The sequence below is a fragment of the Furipterus horrens genome, unplaced genomic scaffold (assembly GCF_987537825.1).
Source record: "Furipterus horrens unplaced genomic scaffold, mFurHor1.1.pri manual_scaffold_7, whole genome shotgun sequence".
In the NCBI taxonomy this organism is placed as follows: Eukaryota; Metazoa; Chordata; class Mammalia; order Chiroptera; family Furipteridae; genus Furipterus; species Furipterus horrens.
Genome location: NW_028327177.1, coordinates 102,655,657 through 102,680,122, shown reverse-complemented (window position 1 = coordinate 102,680,122; position 24,466 = coordinate 102,655,657). Strand labels below are relative to the sequence as shown.

The 24,466-nt window shown below is 43.3% G+C and overlaps 1 protein-coding gene across 1 annotated transcript in view; it reads left to right on the top strand.

The window, feature by feature from the left end:
* Positions 1-3,435: 3,435 nt before the first annotated feature.
* LHFPL4 (LHFPL tetraspan subfamily member 4) overlaps positions 3,436-24,466 on the top strand; it is a 31,606-nt gene continuing 10,575 nt past the window's right edge. Inside the window, exon 1 of the mRNA XM_090284104.1 lies at positions 3,436-3,913. Coding sequence (XP_090140230.1) covers positions 3,508-3,913 — 406 coding nt within the window. The 5' untranslated portion in view covers positions 3,436-3,507. The remainder of the gene's footprint in view (positions 3,914-24,466) is intronic.

The window sequence follows — 24,466 nt, the reverse complement described above, 5'->3', positions numbered from 1 at the left end:
AACTCTCTGCTTGGGGTGTCAAAGATGGCCCCCAGTAGCTAAAGCTTACAATTCCTCCAGCTCAACAATCTCAGTAGAAAGAGAACATTTCTTTCTTATAAACTGGATATCATTCTCAACTATTTGGGTTGGCTTATCAGCCCCACCCTTGAACCAACCGCTGAGTGTGCTATAATGGAGTATTTTCATTGTCCAGGTCTGGTTATTTGCCCCCTCTACAGAAAAGTATGGTGATGGTGATGGGGTGAGTCTTACCAAACCCAGAGACTGAGTAAGAGAGAAAGTTCTTTAAAGAAAAAAGTATTGATATCAGAAGTGTTTAGGTGGTGAGCACAACTCTAGAGGTGCCATTGCTCTGCAGAGCTACAATAGAACAATCAGTGAGGAACTGGGGGCCCATCTTAGCAAGAATTCTCAGTTCTTGCCTTGAAAGTAGTAGGGAACTTTGATGCTTTTTTTCCTGGACTGCCTAGTGTGGTTCAGTAGGACAGAGAAAAAGGTAGTAATTCATGGCAGAGTAAAGAGAAAAGATAGAACTTCTGGCTCCAGTAACTTATGTTCAGAACAGTACCCGACCAGGAGTACTCAGATACTTTGAGGTGCTCTATGAGGATAACAGCAGACCCTCCATACCACCCTGCCCAGGCTCTGTAGCTTCAGCTTCACTGGAGAGGACACTCCAGCGTCATCGTAAGATGTCGATCCAACACGGGAGGAGACAGATACCGTGTCACTCCCGAGTCGGACTGCACAGCCATTCTCGGCGGTGCAGATAGACTCTTAAGAAGCTACACCATCGTCTCTCGAGACGGACGGCTGCCGACGACGATGAGGATAACCGATTGCCTGCTTCCTCCTCTCAGCACCTTCTATCGTCCCATGAAGCTGTGAGCTCCAGGAGGCAGGGACCACATCTGTTTTATACACCATCTTCTTCCCAAGGCCTAGCACGGTATTGTGCCTGGCACATAGCAGGGGCTTATCACATGCTTATTTCCTGAATGAATTAATTCATGAGTCAAGTTGGTCAGCCTAACTGGCAGGATCCTCAACCTCCTTATTTCCCCCCTCTTTGACCTGTGTTCTCCAACTGTCAGGTGGGAGAAGGTATAGAATGAGAGGCTCTTCATATCCCCTTCCAGCTTATGACTCCAGTATCTTAGGGCTCTGAGGAGACAGAATGCCCTCTGCAAGGAACCAATGGAAGGTAACCAAGTTACTGAGCACTCTGTGCTCAGATGTGATAACCTCACATGGGTCTGAGGTCTCTAAATTGGGATGAAAATAGCACTGCCTACTTTTTATTTTGCCAAATAAGGACATTAAAAAAATAAATTTCCATTAACTATCATTAACACTTCTTTAAGAAGGGGACTTTTTACACTAAGATAGCAGGAAGTACATAATCTCAGGAAAATAACAACCAGTCCCTTTTCCTTGTGAAACACACACATATTACAGATAGATGTAAATTTTACCAGACTTACCCCTGTGTGAGGTCCAGTATTTGGAACCCACTAATAGAGATTATTTTTCAACTTTTCTTAAATGAATTTAATCTGCCCACTTTACAGATGGGGAAACAGAGGTTCAGAGAGTGCAAGTACAAGGTCACAGAGATAGCAAGTCAGAGTCTGCCTGAGTGCCAACCCAGATTCCTTGGCAGATCCTAAGCCAAAGCTATTTCCCTGCAGGGAAAGAAATAACCCACCCTGGTACTCTTGGAGTGACCACAGGATGTTCTTGGCCTCACCTTGAGCCTGGATTTGGATGCTTTGTTCTTCATGTAGTGCCCACTTCATGCCAGGCACTGGAGAGAGTGTAAGAAGGGTAATCAATATGTTCCCAGCCTCCTCTCCTGTCCCCTAATACTCACCTTGGGTCCCGTTCCTTGCGTTAGTGGCCAATGAATCCCCACCACAGGCATGGGCTGCTAAGTTTAGGGAGTTCCCTCTCCTAGGGGTGTTGGCACTTTCTTAGGAGACTCTGGGAACCTTCAACACCTCCAAGACCCGGAGGACTGGAAGCGTAATGGTGCGACTTGAGGCTGTAAGGAAGGTAATTTGGGAGGAAGAGATTAGTTCAAACCTTATCAAATAATACCTCTCTCGGCCCCTCCCCCATTCCCATGGACTTTGCGGGGACTCAGTCCCACAGCTGAGGCTGGAAGAAGGGGGTCCTCCGAACCAGAAGGTCCTATTGTGGAGTGGACTCATTGCTCTAGCAGGGGTACACTGTGGACCGTGCCACCCCTCCCCCGTTCCACCCGAGGCGGGAGCGAGCCTCCTCCCGGCCGCGCCAGTGCACGAGAGCGCGCGCCTCGGCGCGGGAGCGCGCCCCGGGGGAGAGCCCGAGCAAGATGGAGGCCGCACGGCGGCCGCCACCTGGGCCGAGACAGCAGCTCTTGGGAGCGCCGAGCCGCGGCGCCTAGGTTGTGCCAGTCCCGGACCCGCTGCCCGGACTGGACCCAGGTTGGTCTCCCTGCATCCCCTCACTGCGGCCGCAGTCGCTGTGCGCGTCCGGCCTGGGCTCAGGGAAGCAGCCCCCCCAACCCCTGGCCCTGCCCGTGTCCGGCCGCTCTCCAGCTCCCGGGGACAGCTCCTGCCCGCCGCCCAGCCCTCCCGGCCCAGGCGGCCCGCCGGCCCCGGTCCCTCGTCCCGTTGGCCTGGAAAACCGCTATTCCCAGCCCTGGCCCGCCAACCCTAGGCTCCCTGTACCAGCCTACATCCAGCCCACATCCAGCTCTGGCTTCTGAGGGACCCTTCGAACCGCCTCCCCGCCCCCTCCCCCCCCCACCCCGTGTCCACAGTCGGCAATCTCAGCCACCGACTCCTATCTAGCCTCACCTTGATCCCTGCACTTCGCTTTCTTGGGCCCTCATACCCCCCCATCCCTATCCCAGCCCCCATATCACCTTCCCAATCCCCCAGCCTCTAATATCCCCTTACCCCTTAATAGAAGCGCTTACCCCTCCTTCTCCACAGTCCTTTTCTAGACACCCAATACCAGACCTCTTACCCCTAGTACCAGCCCCCAAATTCCCTTCCCAGCTAGCTCTCTGTACAGAGCTCCTCTGCTAATCCTCCAATACTGGCCCCCCGACTCCATTCTATCTCCGCATGGTCCCCTCCTCTCTATTCCCCCAACACCAGCCCCCAAGCTCCTTCCCCAACTCTCCAATGACTTCTTTCTAATCCCTCATTCCAGCTCCCCTATCCTCACCACAGCCCCCTCATCCCAGCCCCCCAACTTTCACTTGGCTCCTTCCTAACTCCCCAATTGGAGATCTTTGCCCACAGACACCAACCCAGCACTCTCATGACCCCCTGCTAGCTTCCCCATACCAGCCCTCGGGTCTCCCCAGCTCCGCCCCAGGTCTGGCCCTCTCGAATTCCTTGGCTCAGGGAGGTTTCTCGCGTGCGTCCCCAGCTCCTGCCCGGTAGCCCCGCGGTTGGTCCCGGGCCGGTGGCCCCTCGCCAGCCGCCGCCGGCCCCGCCCCCGGGCACCATGCTGCCCTCGCAGGAGGCCTCCAAGCTCTATCACGAGCACTACATGCGGAATTCGCGGGCCATCGGCGTGCTATGGGCCATCTTCACCATCTGCTTCGCCATCATCAACGTGGTGGTCTTCATCCAGCCCTACTGGGTGGGCGACAGCGTGAGCACCCCCAAGCCTGGCTACTTCGGCCTCTTCCACTACTGTGTGGGCAGCGGGCTGGCGGGTCGCGAGCTCACCTGCCGCGGCTCGTTCACCGACTTCAGCACCATCCCGTCCGGCGCCTTCAAGGCGGCCGCCTTCTTCGTGCTGCTCTCCATGGTGCTGATCCTCGGCTGCATTACCTGCTTTGCGCTTTTCTTCTTCTGCAACACCGCCACGGTCTACAAGATCTGCGCCTGGATGCAGCTCTTGGCAGGTAGGGGAGGAGCGAGGGCGGGACCCCTAGAACAGGCGCCAGGGTCTGGGTTTCTTCTTTCTGGGACCCTTTCTTGAAGGAGTCAGAGACAGATTCTGCTCCTCTGTCTAAAGATACACCTCCTTTGTTGCCCCTCAATAGCCACTCATGGTGGCAGGAAGATACTATGAGAGAGACTCCTTGGGGCAGGGATCAAAGCCTTAGAACTGGGTCTTTGGGGCTGTGTGGTCGAATATGAACAGACTACATTTATTGATGAGTTAGAGTTATGTTAGAGTCTCTGAGTGTCTCTGAGAGTGTGTTAGCTGTTTTAGGGGGAAAATTATTTGGAGGAGGGGGTCAATCTAGGTGTAAGTAATGTTTTTGAGTGAGAGAGAGGGATATATATATGGAAACATTGATTTGTTGTTTCACTTATTTATGCATTCATTGGTTGTTTCTTATCTGTGCCGTGACCAGAGATCAAACCTACAACCTTGGCACACTGGTGCTCTAACCAACTGAGCTACCAAGCCAGGGCAGCAATTTTTGTTGTATTGAAAAAAGTATGAGATGGGGGACTCAAGATATCTGACTTTGACCTTTAACTTTTTGACATTGTCAACTTGTGTGTTTCACTTCTCTTAGGTTAGGTTTTCTTATTTATAAAACAGTGGAGAGAATTCCAAGAACAAATGAAAGAGTATCTTGTAAACTTTAAAGTGCTGTGCTAAGCTATAGGAAGAGGCTGTCTATAGTGTCTATTCAATATTTGAAATGTGAGTGGTTGACAGAATCTGGCCACATGGGTCTCTGGAGGATTGGTCTTCATTACCCACCATTACCCAATGCAAGAAGAAGGGTTCTGGTGCTATGCCCAAACCCTGGGACCCTCTGAAATGTTTGGCTAAGACATACATCTTACCCTAAGAATCAGGAAAGGGCCTTTAGGAATAAAAACTGCTGAGACAGTTTTCCAGGATCCATTAGAGTCCCTCCATGCCTGTCCACCTTTCGATCGAAGACAGATTTTGAAGATTCAGCAACTTGGGCATTTGCCTAATTGCAGGCAGGGAAGAGAGTTGAGCTGGGGAAAGTGGGGCCAGAGGATGGGGGAGGAGGGTTGATGGAGGTTAGGAAAAAATTTGGCGCCCTCAAGGGTGAGATAGAGAATGGAAAATGTGATGACCTTGTGAAAGAAATAGTTTTTCAAAATAAGCACCTCAAAGCATTCAACAAGTGTTGGCCTCTTCAAAAGAGCCTTCCTGGAGGAGGTATTATATCATTTGTTGATTTTTCTCCTGCTAAACACATTATAGGAAATTATCTTTGTAGCATGGGGTCTATTCTCTTGAAGGTCATCATTTAGGGGAAACCTCCATCTTTTAATTTTTTTATTTTGAGAGTACATTTATTAAAGCTGGAGACAGTGAAACAAGGAAGGGCATAGGATAAAAGAAGCAACAGGAGAGAGCCTAGGCAGGGCTTCTTTTGCTCTCTATAAGTGTTATAGGAAAGAAATGAGCCTAGATGGGGCTGCTTTGGCTCACTGAGAAGTCAGAGAAAGGGCACCCTGGGGATAGGTTCAGGGGGTTAGTCTGAGATGAGCCGCTGTCGCCCATGGCTCCCTTGGTTGCAAGTCTTATGGGATCCCTTAGGGAGAGAAGAAGAGGGGGAAGTAAAAGGTGTGGTCATGCTCCTGGAGGGAGAGTATGCTGAAACCTCCATCTTTTAAAAGAGGTATATGGTTTTTGGAAATGGCTGGAAGTCACTCAGGGCCAAATGTAGGAAATATGATAGGTGATCAAATTGACAATTGTCACTTGGGGTGAAAGCCAAGGTGTAAGAGCAAAATCATGAAGTTGGTTTGCTTCCTAAGAGGACTTCTACAAATGCAGGGAGGAATTACCTTACCATTGAAAGAATTTCTCAAACTCCCAAAAGAACTACTTTAAAGAAGGCAGTGTTTATTTATGGGTGGACATTCTCGTGGGTGTGTTTCACTCCATTTAACTTAGATATGAGTATTTCAGGATCTTTGAAGAAGGTGAGAAGAGAGAATTGTAGGATATGGGCCATATCTCTCCATATTTCTCATTCTTACCTAGAAAATGACTTTATGTATTTCCATTCTATTCTCCTCCCAAAGGCAAATTAGAAAGAATATATGCTCAGTTGGAACCCCCAATTCCTGCAGATGGGTTGCTGACCTCTTGGCCTTTTAATTCTCTGTAATCCATGTGGATTTAATCTTGGGGATTAAATGAACTGTTCAGCAATCCCCATGTTATTATATAATTGCAGGGATCTTAGAGATCAGCTCCTTCAAATACCACCTTCCCTTACACCTAAGAAACTGAGCCTAAAGAAGTTATGGTCTTACCCAAAGGCACACAGCCATTAAGTGAATAAACTAGCCCAGTGCTCTTTCCCTTGTGTTACTGTCCCATTCCTGAGGGCTGTTATCAGAGTTGAGCAGTTTATTCCATTTTGCTTAGAGATTTCTGAGTTCTCTGGGTAAGAGACTGATACTCTTTGCTTAATAAAGTGACAACAGGATAGAAGTCAGAGCACTGGACTATGAGTCATGTCTTGGTTGACTCTGCCAGTGACTTACCACGCAGTGTTAAGCTATTGTTTTCAACTTAAATCTCAGTTTTCTCATCTGTACAATGCAGGAACTAATCAGTTAGATTAGTGAACTTGAAGTATCTCTTTCTGCCCTGTGGCACTCCTAGAAAAACTTGTTCACCAAGACCATTCCATTCAGAAAGTGAGAAATCAGTTATCCGCAGAGAAACTGCAGAGAAGCAAAGGGCCTTGTTTGTTTCTGATAAGAATTAGAATGCTTATTGCATGTTTCTTGTTCAAGGGAACATTTGTTCAAATATTTTAGACTCTTCTGAGTGCAGAACACTGGACCTTTGAGAAAATACAAAGACATATTTATTCCTTTGTTTATTTCTCGCCTGCTTTGTGATCCTCCTTATGCCAGATCCTGTAATACTGAGATCATCCCTGTCCCCAGGTATTTTAAGTCTATAAAATGCAATCCCTGTTCTCAAGAAGCTTACCATCTAGCTGGATCACTATATTGGTAAGCAGTATTTCAGTGGCAAGAGACAGAAACCCAACTCAAACTGGCTTAAATAAAATAAAATAAAATAAAATAAGGAGGGTAGTGTTTTTGACTCGCATAACTTAAAAGTCAGGAGTATCTGACTTCAGACATGGATGCATCCAAATGCTCAAATAATGTCATTATTACATGTTTCTCTCCATTTCTTGGTTCTTCTGTGCTGGCTTATTTTTAAGTCCACTTCTCTCTTGAAGGTGATAAATATGGCTGCTAATAGCTCTGAAATTGCATTGCTAAGCTTAGCACTGCCGGTTGAAAAAGAACACCTGTTACTCAATGGTTTCAGCAAAAGTCCCAAGGCTGATTCCCATTGGCTCAACTTTTGTCAGGTGTGCATCTGAATTAATCAGCATGATTTTGTCTAAGACCTCAGCTACATGTCCACCCCTGGAACACATGGACTGGTAGTGGAGAAAGGTCAATCCTGCAAAGGGAAGTCAAATGTGACCACTGGAAGAGGGATACTCTAGGTTAAGACAAGTGCAGACAGAAGTGGAAACTTGGGGCAATCAAGGAGGCTGTGGGCTTAGTTGGAAAGTGATGCTTGAGCAGGACAGGGTATAAATAGGCATGAGGCATGGGAGAGTATTCTGAATGAAGAGGAAGATCATGGGCAGAGGCACAGAGGTGAGAAAGCCACATCAGGATCAGGTGTGACATCCACATAAGGGAACAGCGGGAGGAAAGGCCAGGAAGCAACAAGAGGGTCACAGTGTGCCAGGCTCTCAATACTAGGTCAAGGAATTTGGACTCTAACTCTAGTCAGTAGGCAGTTCAAAGTTGCTATGGCTGTTATTATTATTCAGGAAAAGTAGTTAACATGTTCTAAGCCTTTACTATATGCTTGACATTTGCTAAACATTTATGTGCATACTATCATCTAATCCTCACAGCAATCATATGGAGTAGATGCCATTATTGATATTTTATACATGAAAACACTGAGCCTCAAAGAGGAAGAAGTCATTTGTCCAAGGACATACAGGTGGTAAGTGGTGGAGCCAGGATTATAACTTAGTCTTTCTGACTCCAAAGCCTATTGGTTTATAAAGGAGCATTAACAGTGAAGATAGTGGCAGGATGTATTTTATTTGCCAGAAGAGTCAAATGCGAAGTAGAGAGGCTGGAAGACACAGGTGACTCTCTATGGAGTTAGGGGTCAGCTTTTCAGGACTTCTTGGGTCATCTCTGCTCCTCTTGACCTGGTTTCTCCCATTTACTGACAACCACAATGTGCCAGCTTCTGTGCTAGACATTTACACTTCCATTATGTCATTTAATCTGCATCTGTTAAAGTGACTTGCCCAAAGGTCACGCATCTAGTGAAATGTGGAGCTGAAACTTAACACAAATCCAAAAGGTTATAGAACCCGTTCTTACCACTGAACTGGAACCCAGGAAGTGAATACACAAATTACAAGTTAGAGCTGTAAGCTCCTTATACTCAGGGTTTACCTGTGGACTGGGCGAGGTTAGCTGGCTGGAGTAGACACTCAGGTTGAAAACCTGGTTGAATGTATGAGGAGACAGTGTGGGGTAGTGGTTGAAGAACAGAAGGCTTAGGATCCCTGCTCTGCTACTTCCCAGTTGTTTGGGCTTGAATAAGTGGGTTTTCCTCTCTGAGTCTCTGTGTCCTTATCTATAAGAGGGAGATTATTATTGTACATGCCTCAGTGGTGGTAGAAAGAAATAAACAAAGTGATGAGTGTAAAATGGTTCCTGGGGAACAGTAAACACTCAATAAATGGTCAGCGTTATTCCTGTGACATAGTCAGAGTGAAGAGTAGTTTGTGAGGGGTCGTTGATGCTCAGGTGGAAGAGTTTGGAGAGATGATCAGAGGCCTCTAGAAGTCATAAACTATCAGCTGGAAAGGGTCTTATCAATCAGCTTGCCCAACTCCTTCACTTTACAGATGAAAAAACTGATTCCCAGAGAGAAGGGACAAGTTCATGGTCACAAGGGGAGACCCTCTATCCACAGAAGGGAAATGATTCTGACCACAGTTCATTTAATATTGAGTGCCTACTATTTGCCAGGCACTGCCTGGTGCTGGAGTCACAGCAGAGAACAGAGTGTGTTAAATGGAGTAGGAAATGGGGGAGACCAGGGCTGTTTCATCATCCAGAAGTGAGATCTTTCAGCCTTCTTGATGTGTGTCCTCAGTCAGCAGGGGACTGCGCTAGGAACAGCAGTGAGAGAAGCTCCTGTCAACTATAGCTTGGAATATACATCCACATTCCTCCCCATTTATTACTGTTCGTTTCAGGTTTGGTTTAGGATTTTATTCATCCAAATAAGTCTTTGTCAATGTGTATTACACTGTTGAGCACTTTGGGAGAATTTCCTTCCTCCCTCCATCATTTTCTTTCTTGATCCCCCAACACCCCTCCCTCCTTTCTTTCGTTTCTCCCACCTCCCTTCCCTCCCTCCCTACCCTCTTCCTTTTTTTCTCACATTAGTCCATTACTGACGGCGTCCTCTGTGTTTGCTCTGGGAATCCTGATCAAGAGTCCTTACTCCCATGGAGCTCATAGCCTAATGGGAGAGGCAGGGAAGAAAACAGATCATCCCACCATGTATGACACATGAAATGATTGAGTCATGCAAGTGATATTCTAGAGACACAAAGGGGACTTCTGACACAGTTAAGGACAGCCAGAAAAGTCTTTCAAGAAAGCAATGGCATTTGAGCTAAGTTTTAAAAAAATGGAAAGGAAGAAGAAGGGGAACCAGGCAGAAGAGACAGCATGATCAAAGGCATGTAGGTAGGAAATAGCCTGCTCTGTTTTGGGAACTACAAGCAGTTAGGTCAAGGAATGGTGAGTTGAGATGGGGAGATGGATTGTGGAGGCTTTCTAAGCCATGGTAAGGAGTTTAGAATTTACCTGTAGACAACAGATAGTTGTGTGACTGTTTTTTGTTTAAAAACTTCCCAGACATTTATTTACTTTTTGGAAAATTTAATAAATACATGTGATACAGAATTCAAAAGGTAACAAGGTACACAATCAGACATAAGTTTTCTTCTTGCTCTCATCTCTCAATGATCCTCACAGGGGCAATCACTATTATCTGTTTTTTGAGTATCCTTTCCAAAAATCCCATAAATATACAAGCAAATGCAAACAACATTTTAAAACATAAGTTAGTTATCTATTGCTACATAACAAATTGCCCCAAAACGTAATGGCTTAAAGCAACAAGCATTTATTATCTCTGTTTCTATGAGTCACAGGAGTTTGGGAAGAACTTAGATGAGTAGTTCTGGCTCAAGGGCTCTCATGAAGATGCAACCAAGACCTCAGTGGAGGACCCTGACCTGTGTGGCTAGGTTGGACTTCATTCCACAAAGCCAAAGGTTGTGGGTTTGATTCCCAGTCAGGGCACATAACTGGGTTGCAGGTTTGGTCCCTGGTTGGGGTGCATTCAAGAGTCAACCAATTGATGTTTCTCTTGTACAACAATCTTTTTCTCCCTCTCTTTCTCCTTCCCTTCCACTCTCTCTAAAAAATAGATAAATTTAAAATCTTTTAAAAAGAAGAAGAAGCTTCATGCCCTTTAGCTATCATCCCCCAAACCAATTTCTTCATTAGATTGTTCAGCCTCTAAGCAACAACTAATCTACTTCCTGCCTCTATATATTAGCTTATTCAGGACAATTCATATAAATGGAATCATATAATATGTGGTCTTTGGTGACTGGCATCTTTCACTTAGTATAATATTTTTGAGGCTCATCATGTTGTATCATGTATCAATGCTTTATTCACTTTTATGGCTGAATAATAATCCATTTTGTGGATATATTACATTTTGTTTACCCAGTCATCAGTTGGTGGGCATTTGGGTTATTTCCACATTTTGGCTATTATGACTATTGCTATGAACATTTGTGTACAAATTTTTGTATGGACACATGCTTTCATTTCTCTTAGGGTATGTACAATACCTAGGAGTGGAATTGGTGGCTCAATGGCAACTTTATATTTAACATTTTGAGAAATTGCCGCATTGTTTTCCAAAGTGACTGCACCATTGTACATTACCACTAGCAGCATGTAGGAGGGTTCCCAGTTCATCATATGCTCATCACTTGCTATTATCTGAATTTTATTTATTTATTTGTTTTGGAGAGAGAAAAGAAGGGGTGGGGTGGGGGCAGAGAGAGAGAGAGACATCAATTTGTTGTTCCACTTATTTATGTATTCATTGATTGATTCTTGTATGTGCCCCCACCAGAGATTGAACCCGCAACGTTGGTGTATGGTGACGATGTTTTAACCACTTGAGCTACCCAGCCAGGGCCTTATCTGACTTTCTGATTATAGGGATCATACTGGGTATGAAGTGGTATCTCACTGTGGTTTTGATTGGCATTTCCCTAATGATTAGTGGTATTGAACATTTTTTTTAGTACACTTCCATTTTATTTTTAAAGTTATACTATAGAGGAAGAATATATACACAAATGTTATTAGTATTTATCTTTTAGTGGGAGATTACAATTTTTTTTCTTCTTGGTGTTTCTCTGTGTTTTTAAATTTTCTATAATATGCTGGTCCATATTTACTGTACAAAACAACATAGAACTACAAGGAAAATCCAGTGCTGGACTAAGAAAATTTTCTTTAAAATAGAACATTAAGTCGTTTTGAAACCTGGATATTTGGGGGCATAGAAAACCTTTTTTATCACTGACCTTACCTTGAGAAACTCTATTCCTGAAATCAGTAATCTCTGGCCTCATTATTTCTTCCTTTAAATTAAAATAATTTTTTTCAAGAAAAAAATTCCTTTGGCATATTACAGCAATTGTTACCAGAGTACTGAAAAAAGAAAAAAGATTATTGTGAAAGCAATGAAAAATAAATTTTCTAACACATCATAAAGAAATTTTAAGAGCATTGTCTCGTAAATTGAAAGGTCATAGGTTCAATTCCTAGTCAGGGCACATGCTTAAGTTGTGGGTTCGGTCCCTGGTTGGGGCAAGTAGGATAGGCAGCCAATCAATGTTTCTTTCTGACATCACTGTTTCTCCATCCACCTCTCTCCCTCCCTTTATTTCTCTCTAAAATCAATAAGCACATCCTTGAGTAAGGATAAAAACATTGAAAAGATAAGCAAAAATACATTGTCAAGACAATTTTGTTAAGACAATGTAAATTGAATGATGGCTTTACACATATATCTATTTATTCATTTATTTATTTATTTTTAGTTTTTAGTTTTAGAGAGAGGAAGGGGAGAGAGAGAAAAATATTAATTCGTTATTCCACTTATTGATGCATTCATTGGTTGATTCTTGTGTGTGCCCTAGCTAGGGATCAAATTTGCAGCCTTGGCAAATTGGGATGACACCAACTGAGTTACCCAGCTAAGGCTATACGTATATCTTAAAAATAGAAATGTGAATCCATTATCATCTAAGTTCAACTTAGAAGTTGGGGTTATTTAGACACAAATGCACTAATAAAAATCCATTTCTGCAGTTAACACCTACATTTTTAAAAAATTATTTTTAAATCATTTTTTCAATTATAATTGACATATAATATTATATAAGTTTCAGGTGTATACCCCAGTAATTAGGCATTATATAACTTATTAAGTGATTATCCCAATAAATCTCAGACCCATCTGACACCATACATAGTTATTAGAATACTAACTATATTCCCTGTGCTGTACTTTACATCCCCATGACTCTTCTGTAACTGCCAATTTGTACTTCCTAAGCCTTTCACTCTTTTCAGGCAGCCCCTCAACCCTTCTCCTATTTGGCAACCATCAAAATGTCCTCTGTATCTATGAGTCTGTTTTTGCTCTGCTTTTTCATTTATTTTGTTTTTTAGATTCAATTGTTGATATGTATTTATTGCCATTTTATTGTTTATATTTCTTGCTCCTTCTCCTCTTCCTCCTCTTCTTTTCCTCCTCCTCCTCTTCTTTTTCTCCTCCTCCACCCTCCTCCTCCTCCTCCTTCTTCCTCAAGAAGATTCCTTAACATTTCATGTAATACTGGTTTGGTGGTGATGAACTCTTTTAGTTTTTTCTTGTCTGGGAGGCTCTTTATATGTCCTTCGATTTTAATGATAACTTTGCTGTGTAGAGTAATCTTGGTTGTGGGTCCTTGCTTTTCATCATTTTGACTATTTCTTGCCAATCCCTTCTGGCCTGCAAAGTTTCTGTTGAGAAGTCAGGTGACAGTCTTATGGGAGCTCTGTTGTAGGTAACTAAGGCTTTTCTCTTGCTGCTTTTAAGATTCTCTTTGTCTTTAACCTTTGGCATTTTAATTATGATGTGTCTTAGTGTGGGCCTCTGGGTTCATCTTGTTTGGGACTCTCTGCCCCTCCTGAACTTGTATGTCTATTTCTCTCAGCAGGTTAAGGAAGTTTTCCATCATTATTTTTAAAACATTTTTATTTATTGATTTTAGAGAGAAAGAGGAAGCAGAGAGCGAGAGAGACATTGGTCAGTTCTTGTATATGCCCTCATCAGGGATCAAACCCACAACCCTGGCATATCAGGACAATGGTCTAATCAACTGAACTACCTGGCCAGGGCTTCTGCCATTATTTTTCCAATAGGTTTTCAATTTTTTGCTCCCTCTTTATTCCAGCACCCCCATGATGTGAATTTTGGTATGCTTGAAGTTGTTCCAGAGACTCCTTACACTATCCTCTCCTTTTGATTCATTGTTTTGATTCCCTGTCTTTTCTACTCTACTGTGGATACCCTGTAAATTATTCTTCATTTCAGTTAATGTATGCTCCATTTATGACTAATTCTTTTTTATGGTTTTCAAACCCACAACCTTGGCATATCCAGGCAGTGCTCTAACCAACTGAGCTACCTGGCCAGGGTGAGTTATTTTTCTTTATATTATAAGTTGTAAGAGTTCCTTATATACTCTAGATACAAGTCCCTTATCAGATGTATGATTTTCAAATATTTTCTTTTATTCTGTGGTTGTGAGTTTGGCCCCCCATTGGGGTGTGTACAAAAAGGCAGCCAATCAATGGTTCTCTCTCACATCAATGCCCCCCACTCTAAAAGCAATGAACAAGTGTCCTCGGGTAAGGATAAAAAATCTCCCTCGCTTTCTGACTGTGTAGTATGCCACGGCAAGGGTATACTCTAATCAGTGACCTATTTGTGGGCATTTAGGTTTACTTATTACACACAATGGTATGCAGCCTTTTTCTTTAAGTCCTTATGTATAACATATAGAAAAGTGCAAAAATCATCAGGCCTACAGTTCAGAGAAGTTCCACAAAGAGACCATGCTTATGTAAATAGCATCCAGATCAATAACCTCATGCTTCCTTCTAATCAATGCCCCCACGGGTAACCACTATCCTGTTCAGAAATGTAATGTAAATGGAATCACACTGTTTCCCAACATTATGACTCTAAGATACATCCAAGTTGTTGCACATAGCCACAGTTTGTTCATGTTCAGGGCTGTATACTATTCCACCAGACAAGAATGCACAATTTATTTCTCCATCACAGTGTGAATAAACATTTGGGTTGTTTCCAGTTTGGGGCTCTGAACCTCCTAGTACATGTCTGTGGTGAAACAGCTGCACATTTCCACTGGGAACACCTGGAGGAGAGGATGGCTTGTTACTCAGGGATGATTGTGCAGGCTCAGCTCACAGAGATATGGCAAACAGCTTTCTTAGGCTTGTGACCCACCTTGCAGGGATGCTCTCTAGCCCTGCCCCCTCTGAATCTGTAGGCTTTTTCCTTCTTTTGCCGAAGAGAGACCTACCACATAGAGCCTCTGGGGACCTACGGGTGGTGAGGGAGCAGCTCCTCATTGTGCTTCACTCCCCTGCAGCAGCTGAACCTCCTGCCAAACTGAGGCCTGTTCCTCACCTCCTGCTGAAAGTGCATCTATGGGGCCTGGGTGTGAGGGACCTGGGCAAAAAAGCAGGAGGTACCACATCAGAGAGGCCACATCAGGAGCAAGGGGAGTAGCCTTATCTTTGTCAACTTGAGATGATGAAAAAAAAGACACCACACACACACACTGGGCAGTTTAAATAACCGAAGTTTGTTTTCTACAGTGCTGGAGGCTGAGAAGTCCAAGATCAAGGTGCCAGTACAACTGAGTTCTGCTGAGGGCCTACTTCCTGGCTTGCAGATGGCTGCCTTCTTGCTGTGTCCTCACATAGCAAGGGGGAGTAAAAGCAATCTCTTGGTTTCTCTTTTTATAAGAATGCTAATGCCATCATGGGGATTCCACCCTCATTACTTACCTAACTCTAATTACCTCCCCGAAACCCACCTCCAAATGCTATCACATAGGAGCATAGGGCTTCCACATACTACGAATTTTGTGCTGATATAATTAAGTCCTTAGCAAACTTATTTGGAGTCTGCTCAGGAACTGAAAGCCCTGGGAGGACATCCAGTCTGACCACCAGTTAACGAATACTAGCTGTGGTGTGTCAGGCATGGTGGGGATAGATGAGCAAAAATAGAGGCCTCCTTCTAGGAGTGCCCAGCTCAGTGGGTGTCCTTTGAGGATGATGCAATGGTATTATAATAAAACTGTTCAAATAGCTAAGCATAAAATTCATCATTAAAAAGATATATAGAAGGAGGCCTAGGTAAACACTGCTTGCCTCCTCACACAACGCAGCAAAAATTACAACTAGACTATGAAACATCACCCAGAATCGTCAGATAATTGAGCTGTATGGAAGGCTGACAACCAAGGAATTAAAGAAGCCACGTTCATCGAGATGGGTAGGAGGGGCAGAGACATGGTGATAGATGGAGAGGTGCGCAGACACAGAGACATGGAATGGGCGGCCCCTCACCCACGTGTGGTGGATACAAATCAGGAGGGATAACTTAGGAGCGAGGGATCCCAGCTCCATACCAGAGCACCCAGCCCAGGGATCCAGAGCCAGGAAGATAAGTCCCCATAACTTCTGGCTATAAAGACCAGTGGCGGTTAGGGTAGTGAAAGGAACTGAAGGAATCTCAGGAATCTCCTCTTAAAGGGCCCACAATGGAATTAGGACTTACGCAGACTCACTCCCTCTGGGTTTCAGCACCAGGGAAGCAGCTGGAAGGGCACCAGTGGCATATGGGGAGAAATTGAAGTGTCTGGCATCAGGGCAAGTGCTGGGGGACAACTTCCTCCTGGACAAAACTCCAGAGGCCAGGCAGCAGCATTGACTCCTTTCTGAGTCCTCCCTACACAGAATGGCAACACCATATCAGAGACTCCATCAACCTGATTCACATGGGTTGCCCTGCCCTGGTGATTACCTAGGGCTCACTCCATTCAACTTATGAGGGCACTTTTCTACAACAGGTCACACTACTAAGACAGGGAGTCAAAGCAGCTCTACCTAGTACATAGAAACAAACATGGGGAGGCTGCCAAAATGAGGAGACCACAAAATATGGCCCAAATGAAAGAATGGAACAAAACTCCAGAAGAAGGACTAAACAAAATGGAGATAAGCTATCTATCATGTGCAGAGTTCAAAACACTGGTTATTAGGAGGTTCAAGGAACTCGTTGGGTTCTTCAACAACATAAAAAAGACCCAGGCAGAAGTGAAGGTTACACTAAATGAAATAAAGAAAAATTTACAGGGACTCAACAGTGGAGTGGATGAAGCTGAGAATGAAATCAGTGATTTGGAACATAAGGAAGAAAAAAACATTCAGTTAGTAAAGCAAGAAGAAAAAAGCATTCAGAAAAACAAGGATAGGCTAAGGGGTATTTGGGACAATTTCAAACATACCAACATTTGAATCATAGGGGTGCCAGAAGGAGTAGAGAAAGAGCAATAAATTGAAAGTGTATTTGAAAAAATAATGAAAGAAAACTTTTGGTGAAGGAAATAGACATACAAGTCCAGGAAGTACAGAGAGACCCAAACAAGTTGGATTCAAAGAGGACCACACCAAACCACATCATCATTAAAATGCCAAACATTAAAGAGAAAATCTTAAAAGCAACAAGAGAAAAGGAGAGAGTTACCTACAAAAGAGTTCCCATAAGAATGTCAGCTGATTTCTTGCAAGAAACTTTGCAGGCTAGAAGGGACTGACAAGAAGTATTCAAAGTGATGAAAAGCAAGAACCTACAACCTAGATTACTCTATCCAGCAAAGCTCTCATTGAGAATGGAAGGGCAATTAAGTGCTTGCCAGACAAGGTCAAGGTAAATGAGTTCATCATCACCAAGACACTATTATACTAAGTGTTAAAGGGACTTATTTAAGAAAAAGAAGACCAAAACTATGAACATTAAAAATGGTAGTAAAGAGACATGCTGCGTCTCCCTCTGGGCCGAGAGGACACGGTGTGGTGACAGCAGCAGCAGCGGCAGTGGAAGCCTGCAGAAAGCACAGTCACATGTTTTAAAATGTAGGGAGGGAGACTTCCGGCCAAGATGGAAGCTTAGACTGACACTCTCTGTCTCCCTCCACAACTAAGAAGGAATACAACTACCTCAAAACCAAAAATAACCAGAAATTCCAGAAAATAAAACAACATGGAAGTCCAACGTATGAAGTTATAAACCAGTGGTGCTCGTCCGGATGGGTAGGAGGGGCAAAACCGGGATGGAAAGGTTGGGCTATGCTGTCCGCGGTAGCAGCGTGGATAGCGGCGGGACTGCGAGAAATGCCAGGGGAGCAGTCCCGGTGTCAGTCGAGACCCGTCAGCTTGCGATTCTAATGCTGGGGAAGGCAGACCCCCATTGCCTCGAACTGTGAGGCCCAGAGGGCGTAGGGACGGAGGAAGAGGCTCCCGGTCTCTCAGCGGAGAGTAACGGCAGGAATCCATCTTGGAACCCCGCCCCTACACAAAGCACCACAGTGTGGTGAGAAAGGTCGCCGGGCTGTGATGAGTGCTCAGGACGCTGCACCCGATAGAGTAGGAGGTTAACGAGCCTGCCAAAGAAGGAAAGATAAATGAAAACGGTCAGGATGGCAGGAATAATGATTGAAATACCAGTCATGAAGCTAACAAAAAAGCAGATATGGGAATTAACCGATGAACAAATAGAAAAACTTTCTGAGGCTCAGTTCAGAGCTATAGTCATAAGGCAGCTTACAGAATTAACAAAAGATATTGAACACCACGGGGAAGGAATGAAGGCTAGCCCTGCTGAAATGAATGAAAACACTTATGAGACAAGTGGTGAGGAAATGAAAACCGGAGATCAAATCAACAAATCGGAACATAGGGAAGGAACAAACAGTCAACCAGTGCAGAAAGAGGAAATGAAAAGTGAGGCATATGAGGAGAGGCTCAGAAACCTATGGGACAGCTATAAGCGAACATTCAAATTGTAGGATTGCCAGAAGGTGAAGAAGAACTAGAAATTGAAAAATTATGTGAAAAAATAATGAAGCAGAACTTCCCTAACTTGGGGAAGGAAATAGACTTACAGGTCCAGGAAGCACAGAGAGTTCCAGAAAAACTGGAGCGAGGGAGAACCACTCCCAAGACACATTATAATCAAAATGTCAAAAATTAAAGATAAAGAGAGAATCTTAAAAGCAGCAAGGGAGAAGAAAAGAATTATGTACAAAGGGGTCCCAATTAGACTATCAGCTGATTTCTCTAAGGAGACCCTGCTGGCAAGAAGAGACTGGCAAGAAATATTCAAAGTAATGAAAATAAAAAACCTACGGCCACGAATATTCTATCCAGCGAAACTGTCATTCAGAATAGAAGGGCAGAGAAAGTGCTTCCAGGACGAAGTAAAACTGAAGGAGTTTGTTAGATCCAAACCACTATTATATGAGATGTTAAAGGGACTGGTTTTGAAGGAGGATCAAAACAATGAACATTAAAATGAAAACTATATCACAACAACCAACAACAGAAGCTAGGGAATTGAAACAAAGGCAAACTAAGTAGGCAACGAGAGTGGAAAAAGAATTATAGGTACGGGGAATATTTTGGGGGGAGGTCAGTGGAGAGGGGGAAGGGGGAAAAGGGAGGGAGATGGTGCAGAATTAAGAAGCATAGTAGGAGGAAATGGAGTAGACAGGTGGAGGTTCAGAAGAACTATATGCACAACCAATGGGCATGGACTAAGGGTGGGGACAATTGGGGGGAGAGGGTCACTGGGTGGAGGGGAGCAGGAGGAAGAGGAATTTGGACAACTGTAACAGCATAATCAATAAAACATATTAAGAAAAAAAAAAAGTAGGGAGGGACACCTGGGGAGCGCTCCCAGCACCAGACCAGACCACACAGCTCATGGTTCCCGCACCAAGGAAAATAAAGCCTCATTGCTTCTGACTGTGAAAACCAGTGGGGGTTGGAGTGGAGGAAGAAACTGCCTATCTCTCAGTAGAATCCGCTTGTTTAAAGGGCCCCATATTCCTAGAACATTCGCAGACCCACTCTGGGAATGATGGCCAGGGCCAAGCTCGATAGGCACCAGTCCCATATGGAAGTGGAAGAAGTGCCTGGAAAAGGGGCGAGAGCTGAGCAAACGGCATTGTTACCTCTCAGACCCCTCCCCCACATATAGCGTCACAACGTGGTAAAACAGGTCGCCCTGTACTGATGACTACCTAAGGCTCCACCCCTTACAATATAACAGGTGCTACAGCTCTACCTCAGACACAGAGGCAAACAAACACAGGAGCCTGTCAGAATGAGGAGAAAGAAAAGTATGGCCCCAAAGGGAACGGATCAAGGTTCCAGTGGGAAAACTAAGTGACGAGGAGATAGCCAACCTAACAGATGAGGAGGTAGCCAGCCTAACAGACATAGAGTTCAAAACACTGGTGATGAAGATGCTCACAGGTTTGACAGATATGCTTAAGGATGGCAAATGCATAAGGGAAGAAGTGAATGTTATGCTAAATGAAATGAAGGAAAATCTACACAAAACCAATGGTGAAGGGAAGGAAATGGGTTCAAATCAATGATTTGGTACATAAGGAAGAAAAGAACACTCAACCAGTACAAAATGAGGAAACAAGAATTGAAAAAAAAACAGCAAGGAGAGACTTTGGAACAGCTAAGACAGCTTTAAGTGTGCCAACATCCAAATCATAGGGGTGCCAGAAGGAGAAATGGAAGAGCAAAAAATTGAAAGCTTACATTAAAAAAATAATGAAGGAAAACTTCCCAAATTTAGTGAAGGAAATAGACATACAAGTCCAGGAAGCACAGAGAGTCCCAAACAAGCTAGACCAAAAGATCACACCAAGACACATCATCATTAAAATGCCAAAGGTGAAAGATAAAGAGAGAATCTTAAAAGCAGCAAGAGAAAAGCAGAGAGTTACCTACAAAGGAGTTCCCATAAAACTATCAGCTGATTTCTCAAAAGAAACTTTGCAGCCACGATAGGACTGGCAAGAAGTATTCAATGTGATGAAAAGCAAGGACCTACAACCAAGATTACTCTATCCAGCAAAGCTATCATTTAGAATGGAAGGGTAGATAAAGTGCTTCCCAGAAAAGATAAAGCTAAAGGAGTTCATCATCACCAAGCCATTATTATACGAAATGTTAAAGGGACTTATTTAAGAAAAAGAAGATCAAAACTATGAACATTAAAATGTCAACAGACTCACAACTATCAATAACTGAATCTAAAAAATAAAAACAAAATCCAACTAAGCAAACCAGAATAGGAACAGAATCATAGGTATGGGGATCATTTGGAGGGTTATCAGCTGGGAGGGGAAAGGGGGAGAAATGGGAAAATTGTGTAGGGATTAAGAAATGTAATTAGTTCGTTCAAAGTAGTCAGGGGAAATTTAAGAATAGTATAGGAAAGGGTGAAGCCAAAGAACTTATATGCATGACCCATGGACATGAACTAAGAGGGGTGGGATTGCTGGAGGGAAGGGAGGTACTGGATGGAGGTCAGCAAAGGGAAAAAAAAGTTGGGACTACTGTAACAACATAATCAATAAAATATACTTTAAAAATGGCAATACACCTAAAAACAAGCTAAGCAAATAAGCAAAACAGAAAGAGAATTCTAGATATGGAGATAATTTGGAGGGTTATCAGTTAAGAGAGGGAAAGCGGAGAACGGGGGAAAATGTGCAGGGATTAAGAAGTACAAATTGGTAAGTATAGAATAAACGGGGAAGTTAAGAACAGTATAGGAAATGGAGAAGCCAAAGAACTTATATGCATGAACTAAGGGTGTGGGAGGTTGCCAGAGGGAATAGGGTACTGGGTGGAGGGGGACAAAGGGGGAAAATTGGGACAACAGTAATAGCATAATCAATAAAATACATTTTAAAAAAGACTGCCCTGGATGATGTGGCTCAGTGGATTGAGTGATGGCCTGTGAGCCAAATGGTCACTGGTTTGATTCCCAGTCAGAACACATGCCTGGGTTGCAGATCATGTCTCCTGTTGGGGGCATGAGAGAGGCAACTGATCGATGTTTCTCTCCCTCTGTTTCTCCCTCCCTTTCCCTCTCTCTAAAAATAAATAAATAAATAAATAAATTTTAAGAGAAAGTTTAAGAGCATTTCATGACCGTCTGACATAGGTGGAAAAGGACTGGATGTGATCAAATAATTTTTATTTTAAAAGTAATAAACACAGATATTAAACACTTTCAAGAGCACAGGAGGGTATAGAATGAAGAGTAGGTATTCCTCTCCTCACTCCTCCCAGGCTTCTGTATCTTTCCAAATGGGGATAACCATCAATTTATACACATAAAGCAGAACAGTGCTGGGCACATGGAAAACACTGGCTACCTATTGATCTGATAGAAATTATGATTGCTGTCTTTAGTAAATATCATGTCTCCGAGAACTTGCTGTGTCAGCCCTTATAGAGCTACCCATTCTTTCTAAATGTTGCAATGCGTTCCATAGTATGTACATCTTTTTAAAAAACCATAGGTGGGATCACACTATATAAACTATTCCATACCTTGATTTTTAAATTTCTTAATATATCTTAGAAGATTTTCCATGCCAACAATACAGTTCTCCATTTATTTTAATGGCTTTGTAATATTCCTTGGTATGTATACATCATACTTTTTTTAACTAGTTTCCTCTTAATAGACATTTCAGTCCTTTGTTTTAAGAAAAGCGGGGATTCAGTAAGCACCCTGAACACATCCCTTGTGTACACGCACAAGCTCAGCCATCGGATACATTTCTGAGTCAAGGAATAAGTACATTTATGATTTTTATGGATACCGCTATTTTTTCTCCGAGTGTGCTGCCTTCACACCACACAATGAGGCCTATCGCCATTACAGTAACAATGGGGACCGCCCAGTCTACCTCATAGCCTTGATATCACCATTCATTTGATGACAAAACTGAGGTTCTGAATGGAGAAATGACTTGCCCAAGGACACACAGTTAAAAATTTTTTTTTCCTGAAATATACACATGATACAAAATTCAGAAGGAATAACATATCAGTTAGGACTAGGTTTGGCTGTATGCCACAGGAAAACACAAAATAATGGTGATTTAATTACCCTCAGTTCTAGTCTCTTGTAAAACCAGTGCCTGAGAGTTAGACAGTTCAGAGATGGATGGTATGGTAGCTCCCTCCAGAGCTCTGCTCCACCACTCCTGGTGTATAGCCCTTGTCCTCATTGTTGAAAATAGCTGCTAGAGCGCTACCCATCACATCTGCATTGCAGCCAGCAGGATGGAGAAATGGATGAGGAAAAAGGCAGCAAAAGGTACACTCTAGCATCCTTATAAATGTTTATAACACATAAATACATAACACATCCGAAGGCATTTTTACTTGGTCTTGTGGCCTAGTTATCCAGATGCAAATGAGACTTGAAAATGCAGTCTTTATAATATTTTCTTTTTTTAAGGCTTTAAAAATTTTTTAAAAACATGTCTATTTATTTTAGAGAGAGAGAAGAAGGGATAGAAAGAAAGACAGATGTGAGAAACATCGATTGGTTGCCTCCAACATGCGTCCTGACCAGGGACTGCATCCTAGGTACGTGCCCTGACCGGGAATAAAACCCCAAACCTTTTGGTGTATGGAACAATGCTCCAACCAGCTGAGCCACCCAACCAGGGCGTGGTCTTTATTTTCAGTAGGCAAGTTCTCAGCTAAAAATTGGGGCTCTAATAGTAAGAAAGAAGGGATTAAACAGATACTGTAGTAATCTCTCAGTTTATGCTAAGGTTATATGTAAAAATTCCGTTTATCTCCTACCCCCAGCAGTCACTGTTAATAATTCTTTTTAAAAAAAATATGCTTTACTGATTATGCTGTTACAGTTGTTCCAATTTCTTTTCTCTTTTTTCCCCTCCACCCAGTGATGCCTCCTCCCTTCAGTTGTCCCCTCCCCACTTAGTCCATGCCCATTGGTTGTGCATATAGTTCTTCTCAACACCTTCCTGTCTACTCCACTCCCTCCTACTATGCTTCTTAATTCTGCACCCTCTCCCTCCCTTTGCCCCCTTCCTCCTCCCTGCTGACCTCCCCTATAAAGTTCCCCATACTATAATTCTTTTCTCACTCTCATTGCCTACTTAGTTTGCTTTGTTTCAATTCCCTAGCTTCTGTTGTTGGTTGTTGTGATACAGTTTTCATTTTAATGTTCATAGTTTTGATCCTCTTTCTCCTAAACAAGTCCCTTTAACATTTCATATAACAGTAGTTTGGATCTGATGAACTCCTTCAGTTTTACTTTGTCCTGAAAGCACTTTCTCTGCCCTTCTATTCTGAATGACAGCTTTGCTGGATAGAGTAATTGTGGTTGTAGGTTTTTGCTTTTCATTACTTTGAATATTTCTTGCCAGTCCCTTCTTGCCTGCAGAGTTTCTTTTGAGAACTCAGCTGATAGTCTTATTGGGACCCCTTTGTATGTAATTCTCTTTTCTCTGGCTGCTTTTAAGATTCTCTCTTTATCTTTAATTTTTGACATTTTGATTATAATGTGTCTTGGAGTGGTTCTCCCTGGGACCAGTCTTTTTGAAACTCTCTGTGCTTCTTGGACCTGTAAGTCTGTTTCCTTCCCCAAGTTAAGAAACTTCTGCTTCATTATTTTTTTCACATAATTTTTCAAACCCCCAACTTTTCTAGTCCTTCTTCACCTTCTGGCAACCCTATGATTCGGATGTTGAACCGCTTATAGCTGTCCCACAGGTTTCTGAACCTCTCCTCATTTTCCTCACTTTTCATTTCCTCTTTCTGCACTGGTTGACTGTTTGTCCCTTCCTTATGTTCCCTTTTGTTGTTTTGATCCCTGGTTTTCTTTCTCTCACCACTTGCTTCGTATGTGTTTTCATTCATTTCAGCAGGACTAGCCTTCATTCCTTCCCCGTCTTGTTTAAGATCTGCTGTTAGGTCTGTAAGCATTTTTATAACCAAAGCTCTGAACTGTGCCTCAGAAAGATTTCCTATCTGCTGCTTTGTTAGATTAGATATTTGCTGTCCAGTCAGCTGTATCACTGGGA